General features: G+C 33.9%; 2 protein-coding genes and 1 pseudogene across 3 annotated transcripts in view; 2 read left to right on the top strand and 1 right to left on the bottom strand.

The window, feature by feature from the left end:
* The window catches only part of LOC105119008 (protein STABILIZED1-like), a 3,596-nt gene extending 3,062 nt beyond the window's left edge, over window positions 1–534 (bottom strand). The window contains exon 1 of one of the 2 annotated variants that reach the window (XM_011017101.1): window positions 1–534. In XM_011017101.1, the coding sequence (XP_011015403.1) occupies window positions 1–396 (396 nt within the window). In that variant the 5' untranslated portion in view covers window positions 397–534. The other variant, XM_011017100.1, reaches the window with a different exon arrangement.
* Window positions 535–2,286: 1,752 nt separating this feature from the next.
* On the top strand, window positions 2,287–5,110 carry LOC105119007 (probable polyol transporter 4). Its single transcript, XM_011017099.1, has 2 exons — window positions 2,287–2,774; window positions 3,319–5,110. Exons 1-2 carry the CDS (start codon window positions 2,561–2,563, stop codon window positions 4,680–4,682), a joined length of 1,578 nt encoding a protein of 525 aa, XP_011015401.1. The 5' UTR covers window positions 2,287–2,560; the 3' UTR covers window positions 4,683–5,110.
* Window positions 5,111–6,503: 1,393 nt separating this feature from the next.
* LOC105119006 (bifunctional epoxide hydrolase 2-like) lies at window positions 6,504–8,598 on the top strand (annotated as a pseudogene).
* The last annotated feature ends 3,556 nt before the right edge of the window (window positions 8,599–12,154 follow it).

Here is a 12,154-nt window from a genome sequence, read left to right as displayed (position 1 = left end):
GGCATTCCTATCAGGCAAATCCGGTGCAGCCCGTGCCGGACCAATATCAGAACGAGTAGTAAAACCAGTAGCACCACGCCCTAACCCCGCAACATAATTCGCTGGAGGCTTTGAATTTAAAAAATCAAGTCGGGATTTCGGTGCGACCGGAGCTTGCATCCCCCCAAGTAAAGGGATGTGAAGGGTTAGAGTTGTGTTATTGGTAATGTCAAGTTGAGACAGCAAAAGTGTGTTTGGATTTTGGAAAATCTTCGGAAGAAGAAGGTTTTGTTGAGTGATTGGGATTTGGGTTTGGAGTTGAATTTGGTGTTTGAGGGCATGAAGGGTTGTGCTGGTAGGATTTGTGTGAATGTATAGGGTTTTGTTGGTGCTTGTTGGGGTTCTTATGAAAACCATTTTGATAGGGTTTTTTTTTCCCCTTTACTAGGATTTCTAGGGTTTGATTTTGTGAAGGTAACAGAAATAGCTTCAATGGAGGACGGTCTGGTTTCGAAGACGATGGAGAGATTTTTCTCGCATTTCCTCTTATTTTATTTTTTACACAAAGTCGGTTTATTTTCTTAGAAAAACTCAATTTAGGCCCAATGTATATATTGTTTTTCAATTACATCTCAAACTTATAGTTCATTTCAATTAGGTTCCAAATAGTTTCTACATTTTTTTTGTTTTGAGAATAATAGTTCCTACATTTTCAATTGCTTACTTTTGTGAATTTTTTTATTTTTATTTTAATATATTTGATGAAAAAATTGACAATTTTTTTTTAATTGATGAAAATTAGAAAATGAAAAGACTAAATTGAGAATATTTTGAAACCTTTGTAATCAATTTGACAAAATTTATGGAATTGGGACTCAATTAAAAATGAGTATATAGATTTGGAACTAAATTTAGGTTTTTAAAAGTTTTTTAATTAATAATCCCGATAAATTGGGCTGAAACAGACTAACCGCCGGCTCAATAAAATCTTTTCCTATGATGTATTATAGAATTGGGCTTAGCCATTTTATTTTTCATGTTAATGTTTTTGAAGGACAGGTCACAGGTGTAATGTAACAATGAACTCTTATTGGGCCGTTAGCCCTCAATTATAGAATGAATTTTTCAAGTTTTGGATATAGTTATAAAATCCAACCAAGATTATGGGGTGAGATCCTTAAAAGAAATTAAAATGTTTTTTTTTTAAATAATAAAAACAATTTTATTTTGATAAAAAAGATGGAACTTTTTAAAAAATCAATGAATTGAAAGTTTGGTTTTATCTTGAATCAACTACAAATCAAGTCGACTTGGTTTTTAAGAGGATTTGGATAAGGTTTGTTTTTCTTTTTCATCCAATTCTAAATTAGAATCATAAATTAATTTATCAATTAATTTATCAGGTTAATTCAAGTTTTATAATTAAAATTTGATATATTTTAGAATTTGTTTTACATAGTTTTATGAAAAAAAATTACATTTGTGTAATTATTTTTTATATAATATTTTTTAATGGTATGATTTCTTTCAATTTTTGTTTCGAATCAACCTTGTGAAAACTACCATCGTTTTGGTTAATATTGCAGCTATTAAAACTACTACATCATTCAATGTGCAATTCTTTTTTTTATTAATATCATAACTGCTGTTATTACAATTGATTATTATAATTAATTCTAAATATTTATACTTTTAGGTTATTAATTAAAGCTCATTAAAATAATCATATTAAAGACTCATTAATTTAAATTGGACAAATATGATTTTATTAAATGTAAAACCAAATTGAGCGGAATTAAAACCATTTAAAATTTTGGAAAATAAATTCAGTTTGACTGATTTTTTTTATCCAAACCAAATCATTTAAATCAATATTCATCCCATAAACTATCACAACTCTTATCGGTGAGGGGTTAAGAGAGTGGGTTTTACACTTTAGCTTTCACACTCGAAACCAACTTATCTTCCATCCGATTGGTGTGCCGTGGAAATTCCATCATCGCAAATCTTGCATTGATTGGTTGGTAGTTAATTCCAACGCAGGGTTCATGCCCGATTATGGCTGCCCAAGTTCAGACAAAATCATGTACTATTTCCAATAAATTTAGTAAAAGCTGTTGCCATGTCATTTAGTAAAAACGTTTGTGTAAGAAATTTAATTATCCTTTGCATTATCCATTCTTTAATCAACCTCAGGGATTCAAAAAAGGAAAACAAAAGTATGGGACTTGAGAAAAACATTTTCTTTACTTGAACAAAAATAGCGGGTATAAAAAAAGCTTGAAGCTGAAGTGTTACCTTGAAATTGCCAATAAGCCTTATTTAAAGGAGGAAGTCAATGTCTTGTGATGCTTACCGCCATCTAATGTAAAGAATAATTTACGTCACCTTCAAGTGGTTTCCTATTTCCTTGCTTGGCATAAAGTAAGGCCCACTTGCTCAGGAAATGTCTTCCTCTCTTTAAAGTTTCAGATCTAAAGCCTAAGTTCAGCTTGAGTCTGACATCTTTTCCTGTTAGAGAACTTCTGGGTCTGTGTAGTTTTTGTGTTACTTTGACTCAGAAGAGGTAAAGTAAAAAGAGATGGGATTAGTTGGTGTCCAAGAAAATGGGAATGGAGAGTTTGGTTTGTCTATTGGAACCAAGAATAAGTACAGAAGAATGGATTCTGAAGTTACAGAGGATTTTGATGATGGTTCACATCATCATCATCAAGAAAAGAGGAGTAGCAGTACTAGAAAATATGTTCTGGCTTGTGCCATTTTTGCATCCCTCAATTCTGTTCTTCTTGGCTATGGTAATCAAGCTCTCATTTTTTTTCTTCCCATTTGAGATGGTAGTGCTGTTGCTGATGTTTTTGTTTCTGTTGTCTTAGTTCATTTTGTTTGGCTGATATTTGCTCTTGATTGTTTGGTTTGACTGGTCCTCCATGCTTAATTAGTAGGGGGAAAAAAAATACTGTTTTGTTTCATTTTTTGGAAAGTTCATAAAATCTTCCGTGGACGTTGTGCTTGTGAATTAGCAAAAAACTAAAGTTCAAATCTTGTGGAAGTCAATCTATTAAATTTCCTTCTTTTTTTTTCAATTTAAGATGCATTAATGGTAATCAAAATATATGAATCAGATGGAACTGACAAAGCTAATGTTGTTTTTTGAGTGTCTTTGTTCATGATTGAAGAATGGTTGATACTTTTAATTATTGAATCAAGGGTGATCTAGAATTTCCAATAGGGTGGGTGATAGGTTGTTATGTTTGGACTAAGATTCTTTTAACACTTTATCTTTGATCATTATAATGGAAAACTAATTTATTATTTATGATTATGTTTTTCAATCTGCAGATGTCGGTGTCATGAGTGGAGCAATCATATTCATTCAAGAAGATCTAAAGATAACTGAGGTACAGGAAGAAGTACTTGTTGGGTGTTTAAGCATTCTTTCACTTTTTGGTAGTTTAGCTGGTGGAAGAACATCGGATATTATTGGTAGGAAATGGACTATGGCTTTAGCAGCCATTATCTTTCAAACAGGTGCAGCTACAATGACACTTGCTCCTTCTTTCGAAGTGCTAATAATAGGAAGATTTTTGGCTGGTATTGGAATAGGGTTTGGTGTCATGATTGCCCCAATCTATATTGCTGAGATATCACCAAGTGTTACTAGAGGCTCTCTTACCTCCTTCCCAGAGATTTTCATAAACCTCGGGATATTACTCGGTTATGTCTCGAACTTTGCATTTTCAGGTCTTCCAGAACATATAAGCTGGAGGGTAATGCTTGGCGTGGGAATTCTCCCCTCATTCTTCATTGGAGCTGCACTCTTCATAATCCCAGAGTCACCAAGGTGGTTGGTCATGAAAAACCGAGTTGAAGAAGCAAGAACAGTGCTGTTAAAGACAATTGACAATGAGGCAGAAGTGGAGGAGAGACTTGCTGAAATCTTACTAGCTGCTGGAACTGGTTCAACTGAAAAGTATGAAGAGAAAGCTGTGTGGCGTGAAATGTTGAGCCCTTCACCTTCTCTTCGCCGAATGCTGATCACTGGTGTTGGAATCCAGTGCTTCCAACAGATCACCGGAATAGATGCAACTGTTTACTATAGCCCTGAAATCTTCCAAGGAGCTGGTATTCAGGATAAGTCAAAGCTTCTTGCTGCAACCGTTGCTGTAGGTGTTTCGAAAACCGCTTTCATATTGGTTGCCATATTTCTCATTGACAAACTTGGGAGAAAACCTTTGCTCTATGTAAGTACAATTGGGATGACTATTTGTTTGTTCAGCATCGGTGTTACTCTCACTTTTATTGGGCAAGGGCAGGTTGGGATTGCAATGGCAATTCTTTTTGTTTGTTCAAATGTTGCATTCTTTTCGGTGGGAATCGGCCCTGTTTGCTGGGTCTTGACATCAGAAATTTTCCCTCTAAGGCTACGTGCTCAAGCGGCTGCGCTTGGTGCAGTAGGGAATCGGGTGTGCAGTGGCTTGGTTGCCATGTCTTTCCTCTCCGTTTCCCGTGCAATTTCTGTTGGTGGAACATTCTTTGTCTTTTCTGTAATTTCAGCTATTTCAGTCCTTTTTGTCTACGCACTTGTTCCAGAGACGAAAGGGAAGTCATTGGAGCAGATTGAACTGCTATTTAAGGATGAGCATGAATGGCAAGGAAGTGAAGTAGAGCTTGGAGATGTCGTGCATCTCGTGCAGAAACAATGACTTACTGAAAAATTGTTTTAACGAGCCTATTCTCCCAACTTTCGCAGCTCAACAACTATGATTGCAGGTGGATTTGTGCTCAAGACTCAGCAACTAGGTTTTGATTGCTGGTAGATTTGTGCTTGATCCAATTCAAACGATTTGGACTGACACCTATAGTTATTTGCAACCAGAACTACCTGTAAATTTGTGGCTAAGGTAGCAAAAATGACATTTCTACCAGTCACATTCTTGGTGTTCAAGTCAAATCCATTCCTGGGATTTTATGATGTGTTCATCATTATTTTAGGCTTGGTTTAGCATGAAAATCTACGAGAAAGTTGTATTTCCTAGAGAATTGTAGAAAAGAAGGTTTCTTTGCTGACTTACTATCTGAAAAGTACTCATACCAATTTTGATGAACTCTTGTGGATTCAAAACTTCAAATCTCTCCCTGGTTCTGCATTCAACAATTACATATGTTTACAAATGTATTCTTGATGTGGGCTTAAATTACCTAAAAAAATAAAAAGCATCTTGTGGGTTGCATGGCATTACTCGTGGAAATGAGGTGTAAGGTATTTTGGATCTGCTCTGAGATGTGACTTTTGTCATCATTTCTGGGTTCTGGAAATAAACCTAAGCTAACCAAATTGATATACTTGCATACTGTGATGCATTTCTCTAATCTTTTCACCATTTCAACCACAAAAAACCAAATGAACAGTAATATTTACTAGCCGGCTTGCATCTTCCTACCTTTTCTGGCTCTATAACGTGCTATTGTTCTCGATGGATAGAACTACAAAACATCTGTGATAAGTTTTCGAGGCCATTGATGAGGGAAAAAACCATGCGTTATTTTTATATACTGAACCTTTTTGAGATCCAAAAGATTCCTTAGGGGTGCCTTTTGTATCCAGGACAAGAAACATGAATAATAATTTAGAAACAAATTTTTGGCATTGGAGAGATAAGATTCTACAGGTATATATCCTATTCAGGTTAAAGTGAGTAAATCTTGTCCGTCCATCACCGTAGTTTAGTTCTCGGATAATTGGTAATTGATCACTCATTAACTGGCTATACAAGTCAAATAATCTTGTTTGATTTCCTTATCTTACTAATAATTCAGTGCTATTAATCATTTAAGTCATTGCTGTACTCTCTGGTACATCCTCTGTATCAAAATCTGAAAAAGAAAAAGTTTATATGTAAATGTATAAAAATATGAAGAGGACCTTAATTCGAAAAATGGGGTCGTGACAATGTTGTTGCTTTGTCTGTTTTTTAAATCTTTCTGATTTCTTTAGCTTTTACTTTGTTTTCTATTGTCTAAGGTCATTTAGATTTGAGTAAGGGATCTTTGTATTTCTTGAAGTATGCTCCTAGTATTTTGGATAATTTTTTTTTAATATAATTACACTTATTAAAAAAAGAAAAAGTTTTTGAGATCCTAAAGATTCCGTTGAGATATCCTTTGCATTGAAGGCAAGCAACAAGCATAATAAAGTTAGGAACTAGTTTTTGACATTGGAAAGATCGGATTCAATTTTATCAGCAGGCTTATAAATTATTTATATTTCGTGCTGGAATGTATGGGTTAAATTGAATAATAGATTGAATGATTTAATTAAGTAAATAAAATTAGAATACATTGCTTCATACCTATAAAAACACTTACATAATTTATGCTAATATATATTTACCAAGTGCTACAAGTGGTGTTTTTCAAGGTAGGAGTCACCATGGTAATGGTAGCAGCTTAGTGTGCTATTTAATTCAACGCATCCTGTTTGTTTGCCTAATGTTCTTAATAATTCAAGGCCATTAATCATTTGAACTAATTGCTGTACTCTCTCACATATCTTCTGTGAATCATGGAACATATCAACCACACACGTGGAAGTAAATGGGCTAAAACTACATGTGGCAGAGATTGGCACTGGTACTGCAAACCATCACCAGAACTTCTCCTTTGATTTCGTTTCTTCATTTATTGATCACAGTTAGTAATTTTAGTGGTGGAATCTTGTTTGCAGGTCCTAAGGTAGTGTTGTTCCTGCATGGATTCCCACAAATATGGTACACATGGAGGTATCAAATGATTGCTGTTGCGAAAGCTGGATATAGAGCAATAGCCTACGATTTTAGGGGCTATGGGCTCTCAGAGCTTCCAGCTGAACCTGAGAAAGGGGGCTTCATTGACCTTGTTGAGGATACGATTGCCCTTCTTGACACTGTTGGCATCAGTAAGGTAATGTCATTTCTTAATCTTTATTGCTTTTTAAGCACCTCATGCCATGAATCTTGATTCAAATTAATCACATAAATATTCATTTTCCCCTTAAATCTGAAATAAATATGGTCAGTTCTGCAGACTGTGGGACGTTACCTGCAAATTCTTAATTGGACGAATCTTGGTAAACTTGGCATGTTCTGTTCAGCCAAATTGAAATCATAGAGGTTCATGGTTATGCTCTAATGATTTTTGGTACCCTCTTATATCATAGCCTGACAAGTCTCTGGTGAGATGTTGGGGTGAGTAAATGAAAGGTCTTGTTGTGGTGTATTTCCTCAGGAACCCTGGAGGGATGCTTGGTTTTGATGCCATCAAGGTAAAAGATTTGACCAATCTACCACACAACTGTAGTTCAAAAAACAAAAGGTTCAGAAACAGGCATAACACTAGGTGAATTGAGTGTGTAACATCTCTAGATGTTGAGATAAATGTTGCAGATAATTAGTCAAGGCCATATAGGGAAGCGCCAAAGATGATCTCTATGAGCTGCAGTTCACCATTAAAGAACTTTTAAGTTTGTTCTTGCGCATACATGAACTGAAATGTAATATATACCTGCATCGATGCCAGGCCTTTCTAGTCTGTACAGACCTGGGATCATTTCCAGCATACATGATAGCTGTTCTTTACCCGGAGAGGGTTACCAGTTTAGTATCACTAGGTGTTCCTTTCAGGCTACCAGGGCCCAGTGAAGACATTGATCTGATGTCCGAAGGTTTCTACTGCAAAAGGTAGCAGGTATTGTCATTGTCATCGAAGTCTTACATTTGATAATTTCCTTAAAACTATTTGAGTTTTAAGTTGGCAGAAATCGAACTTCAATTTTATATCAATCATGCCTGCAATGTCTAGATATTCTCAGGAGCCAGGCAGAGCTGAAGCAGATTTCGGGCACTTTGATGTTAAGACAGTGATCAAAAACATCTACATTCTCTTCTCTGGAACTAAGCCACCAACAGCTAGAGAGGACCAAGAGATCATGGACATGGTTGACCCGTCTACTCCTCTACCACCATGGTTCTCTGAAGAAGATCTTGCAGTTTATGCATCCTTGTACGAGAAGTCTGGATTTCGGTATCCATTGCAGGTTCCATATAGGTAACCATTCAAGTCCCCTTTGGGAAATAATTTACAGAAAGATACTAGGATAGAAGAACTTGTATGTTTATCCACTTTGATTTCCACTATTTTGGTCCTAGATAAAGATAGGCCATCGCTCTCATCAATGTAAGAGTTTCTGTGCAGGACTTTAGGCATAGATTGCTGTGGAATAACTAATCCAAAAGTTTTGGCACCAACATTGCTGATTATGGGTGAGAAGGACTATGTGCTTGGTTTCCCGGGTATGGTAGACTACATAAAGATTGACCTTCTGAAGCATATAGTTCCAGATTTGGACAGTGTCTTTCTGGAAGAAGGGAACCATTTTGTTCATGAGAAACTTCCAGTGCAGGTGAATGAGATAATGATCAACTTCCTCAACGAACATAGCAAGTGAAGACAAGTATCGATGAGCAGCTGAAGTTATGCAATGTTATCCTTTCACGATAATAAAAAGGTCTTTCCTGAAGTATGCATGTATAGCAAGACTTGATGCTGTGAACTGAAACAAGAATTTTCTTGTTTATTTTCCAATTTTATTGCATTTCAGTGACCAACGGATGTAACTGGATACATCTGATCCAAGAATCCAAAGGATTCTGAAGATAAATCCCTACCTGGTAAGAGATCAGGATAGTGATTGTAGCTTAAGGAACAAAGCTGAAGGATCTGTTTTCAGCTCTCCTTTCTTCGTGTTTTCTCATCTGACGTCAAGGGAACATGCTTTTTGGGAACATTTGAACCAAGAAGTCCTGGGAAATCCACTCAAAACACAGAAAGATTAGGAAACCAGAATGGCATCATTCCGTTCCCTTCCTCGGTACAAAACAGAAAGTATAAAGGGGTTCCCAATATCATAGCCACGATATTTACTCATAAATCTTGACCCCAACAGTATGCAAGTTTTCTTTCCTACTTTTCAACCACAAAATTCTGACTGTTCTTGGCTTGCCGTGCTACCGTAGAACATCCAATTGCTTAAAGGGCACATCCATAAAATATAGTCAGAAGCGAAAGTTCATAAAGAAGAAATTAATCTATACAACAAAACAAATCTATTACTTTTTCTAAAGGAACCCACTTTTTCATTGTCTCCCACCACTATTGGTTGCACTAGAAGAGGAAGAAGTGTAACAGGTGACAATGGAGTAGGCGTTGGAGTTGAATGGTAATAAAGATGGAGATAGAAAGGGAATAAGAAACATATCCATCAATTTGATTTGGCTTCGTACACAACGAAACCCAGTAAAGGATGAAGATGAAGAAGCCTTTGCAAGTAGAAAGCTTTGGCCTTTCATAGCTATCATAATCACTTTTTGCTCTCCTCTTTATAAAGAAAAGTTTTCGTTTTTCAATTTGCTTTGAAGTACTGAATGGACCTTCCAAAGAGTCTTGTATCAATCTCCTTCGTGAGCTAAAATACTATGTTTATGGACTCATTTTACCGTTCAGTATAGTACGTAGTTAAATGATGTATTTGACATGTAAAAAAAAAAAATCAAAACAATGGTCACTGATTCGAGGATTTTTTATCTTTACTTGGAGCATTTGTCATAAAAAATTATGTTATCGTATTTTGAACTTTTTTCAAGTAGAGTGGAATGACCTCATTACCCTCTAGATCAGAGATTTTAAAATTAGCATAGAGGGCTATTTTGGTCCTTTTCCCTTTTCAAAACACAGTAAAATATCAAATTTGCCCCTTCAATAAAAAAAATAACCCAGGCATACAGGGGCATTTTGGTCTTTTTCATTTAGTTTTTTTTGTGAATTGTTTTTTATTTATTTAACTTGCCATGGGGATGATGCGCAATTGAGCATTATCTCAAACCCAGACCCGCATGTTTATCTCGCCATGCTTATTAAATGTGAAGGTTTCTGTTAACTCTTTCTATTACTCACTTGATCGGTAATTTAGCACGAGTTATATGTGAAGATAAATTTATTTTGTCTTTGTCCTCATCTACCCAACAAAACACACTTTTGTTACTTGTACATTTGTTCCTTGACACTGAACAAACACAATCCTCTAAAGAATGTGATAAAAAAAATAAAAAAAATTAGAATAAATGCTTCACACCCATAAAAGCCTCCTATAATTTAATTAAAATAGTACAGTCCTGCAACGAAACAGAGATATCTAGGTGGTCATTTTTCAACATAGAAGTTAACCATTTTTTAGGGTTTATATAGTTATCATATGTTTTGGCCATTTTATCTTATCTCTTGTGCTCAAACTCTTCTTCTAAGACGCATTTATACTCATAATTTTTAATTTTCTTCAAATCTGTTATTATATTAAGAAAATCTAATTTTTTTATGCTTTTATTTTTTGATCTTGATTCTGAATGTATGTACTCTAGCGTGAGTATAAATCTTGTCTGTCCGTCCTATTAGACAGCTTCGCATGTCTGTAATTGGGAGTTGATGGAGTGTGTAAATGAATTGTCTTCCTGTCGTGTATTTCGTCAGGGACCTTTTGTTGGATGGCTGAGTGCAGATGCCATCTACAAAACACATTTGGCCAGCGTTCTGTAAAAGTTTTAATGATTTTCATCTCAATACTTGATGTTTGGCAACAATACTAGTCGTGTGACGACGGAGGACTACATGCATGTCTCCGTGAGCCGCGGTTTAGCATAAAGAAATTTTAATTTCACGACCCGGATTTAGATATGTAACTGACAATATTGAAGCGGTGTTATAAGGTTTTATTTTGATATTATATTTAATAATTTAAATTATTAAGTGAGAAAAGTGAGATTTTAATATATAATTTATATTGTATATTCTTTAACATAAATAATATTTAATATAATATCTTAGATATTATAAATTGTAAGTTATATTATATGATAATGTAATATATATCAGATCAAATAACATATAAAATCTTAAGATTTTTAAAATAGAGTAGCGTGAGATGATCAATCATGCATAGGTAGATATTTTTCTTACCAACTAGGTATATAAATATAATATATATAAAGACAAACTACCTTCTTTTAATATGAAGTTTTTGATAAGTTTGATATCCAGATATAATATCTATTTACATAATTATTTAAGCAACTAAATGTTATATCAAATAAAATTTAATTCAATAGAATACAAATACATATTCAAGAAATTGATAAATACTTGGAAATAAATCAACATATATAGATATTCAAAAATGTTATTCTTACTCATCATATATATATATTAAAACAAATTTCACTCACCTAAAATACAAAAGAAAAGGATAAACAAACATAAAATTAGAGGTTACTGAAGATTGTTAGGTGTAATGTCAACAGAACTTATAATAAATATAAGAAATACTAAAAAACAAATACATACAGAAGCTAAAGATAATAACAAATAAAGAAAAAACATAGAAATTTAAATTAGGAAAATGAGCAGCAGATGTGAACCCTAAGTTCATAGATTTTATTTTCTCTAGGTTTTATCTTCTCTAAAATAATGATCTTATAGGAGGTTTACAAAGTTTTAAATAGGATAAAAACCCTACCTCAATTAGAAAACAAAATAAAAAAAATAAAATTACAAAGGAAAGAAGCATGAAATTAGAAAATAACAAGGAAAATCATAAAAATTGTTAAAATCAGGGCCCCAATGAGAGATTTTCAAAATTTAAAGATTCGACAATCAAAGTAGTGATTCAATGATTTTTCTAAAGAAAATAACCTTTAGAATTCTTGTAAACTTTTTAGCATAATCTAATGGTCAAATGATTTTTTTAGCTGTTATTTTTGCTTGGTGCGACAAGATCTCTTCTTAAACTTAGTTTTATCCAACTGGTCTATACATGTATCTGCTAGGTTGTCCACATAATTTGTTTAGGATAAATATTCATCTAGTTATTAAAGATTTACAACTAACTTTCTAAAATCTCATGTTAATACAAGTCCAATTATATCAAAAATGATTTCTTCTCATATTATTGATATCATTTTTTTTTTAATTTAGGGCTTGTTTGAGATTGTAATAGTGATGACAATTCAAAATATTTTTTCTTAAAAATATATTAAAATAAAAAAAAATTTATTTTTTAAAAATCAAATTTTTTGAAAATGTAATATATACC

Source organism: Populus euphratica, unplaced genomic scaffold, assembly GCF_000495115.2.
Source record: "Populus euphratica unplaced genomic scaffold, PopEup_1.0 scaffold2414.1, whole genome shotgun sequence".
NCBI classification, from domain to species: Eukaryota; Viridiplantae; Streptophyta; class Magnoliopsida; order Malpighiales; family Salicaceae; genus Populus; species Populus euphratica.
Note: the sequence above shows the minus strand (reverse complement) of the source record. Positions and strands in the feature narration are given on the sequence as shown.

Coding starts and splice junctions, on each gene's coding strand:
- LOC105119007 (XM_011017099.1), top strand. CDS start 2,561: ATGGGATTAGTTGGTGTCCAAGAAAATGGGAATGGAGAGTTTGGTTTG. Junction 2,775..3,318: donor TTCTGTTCTTCTTGGCTATG/GTAATCAAGCTC, acceptor TTCAATCTGCAG/ATGTCGGTGTCATGAGTGGA.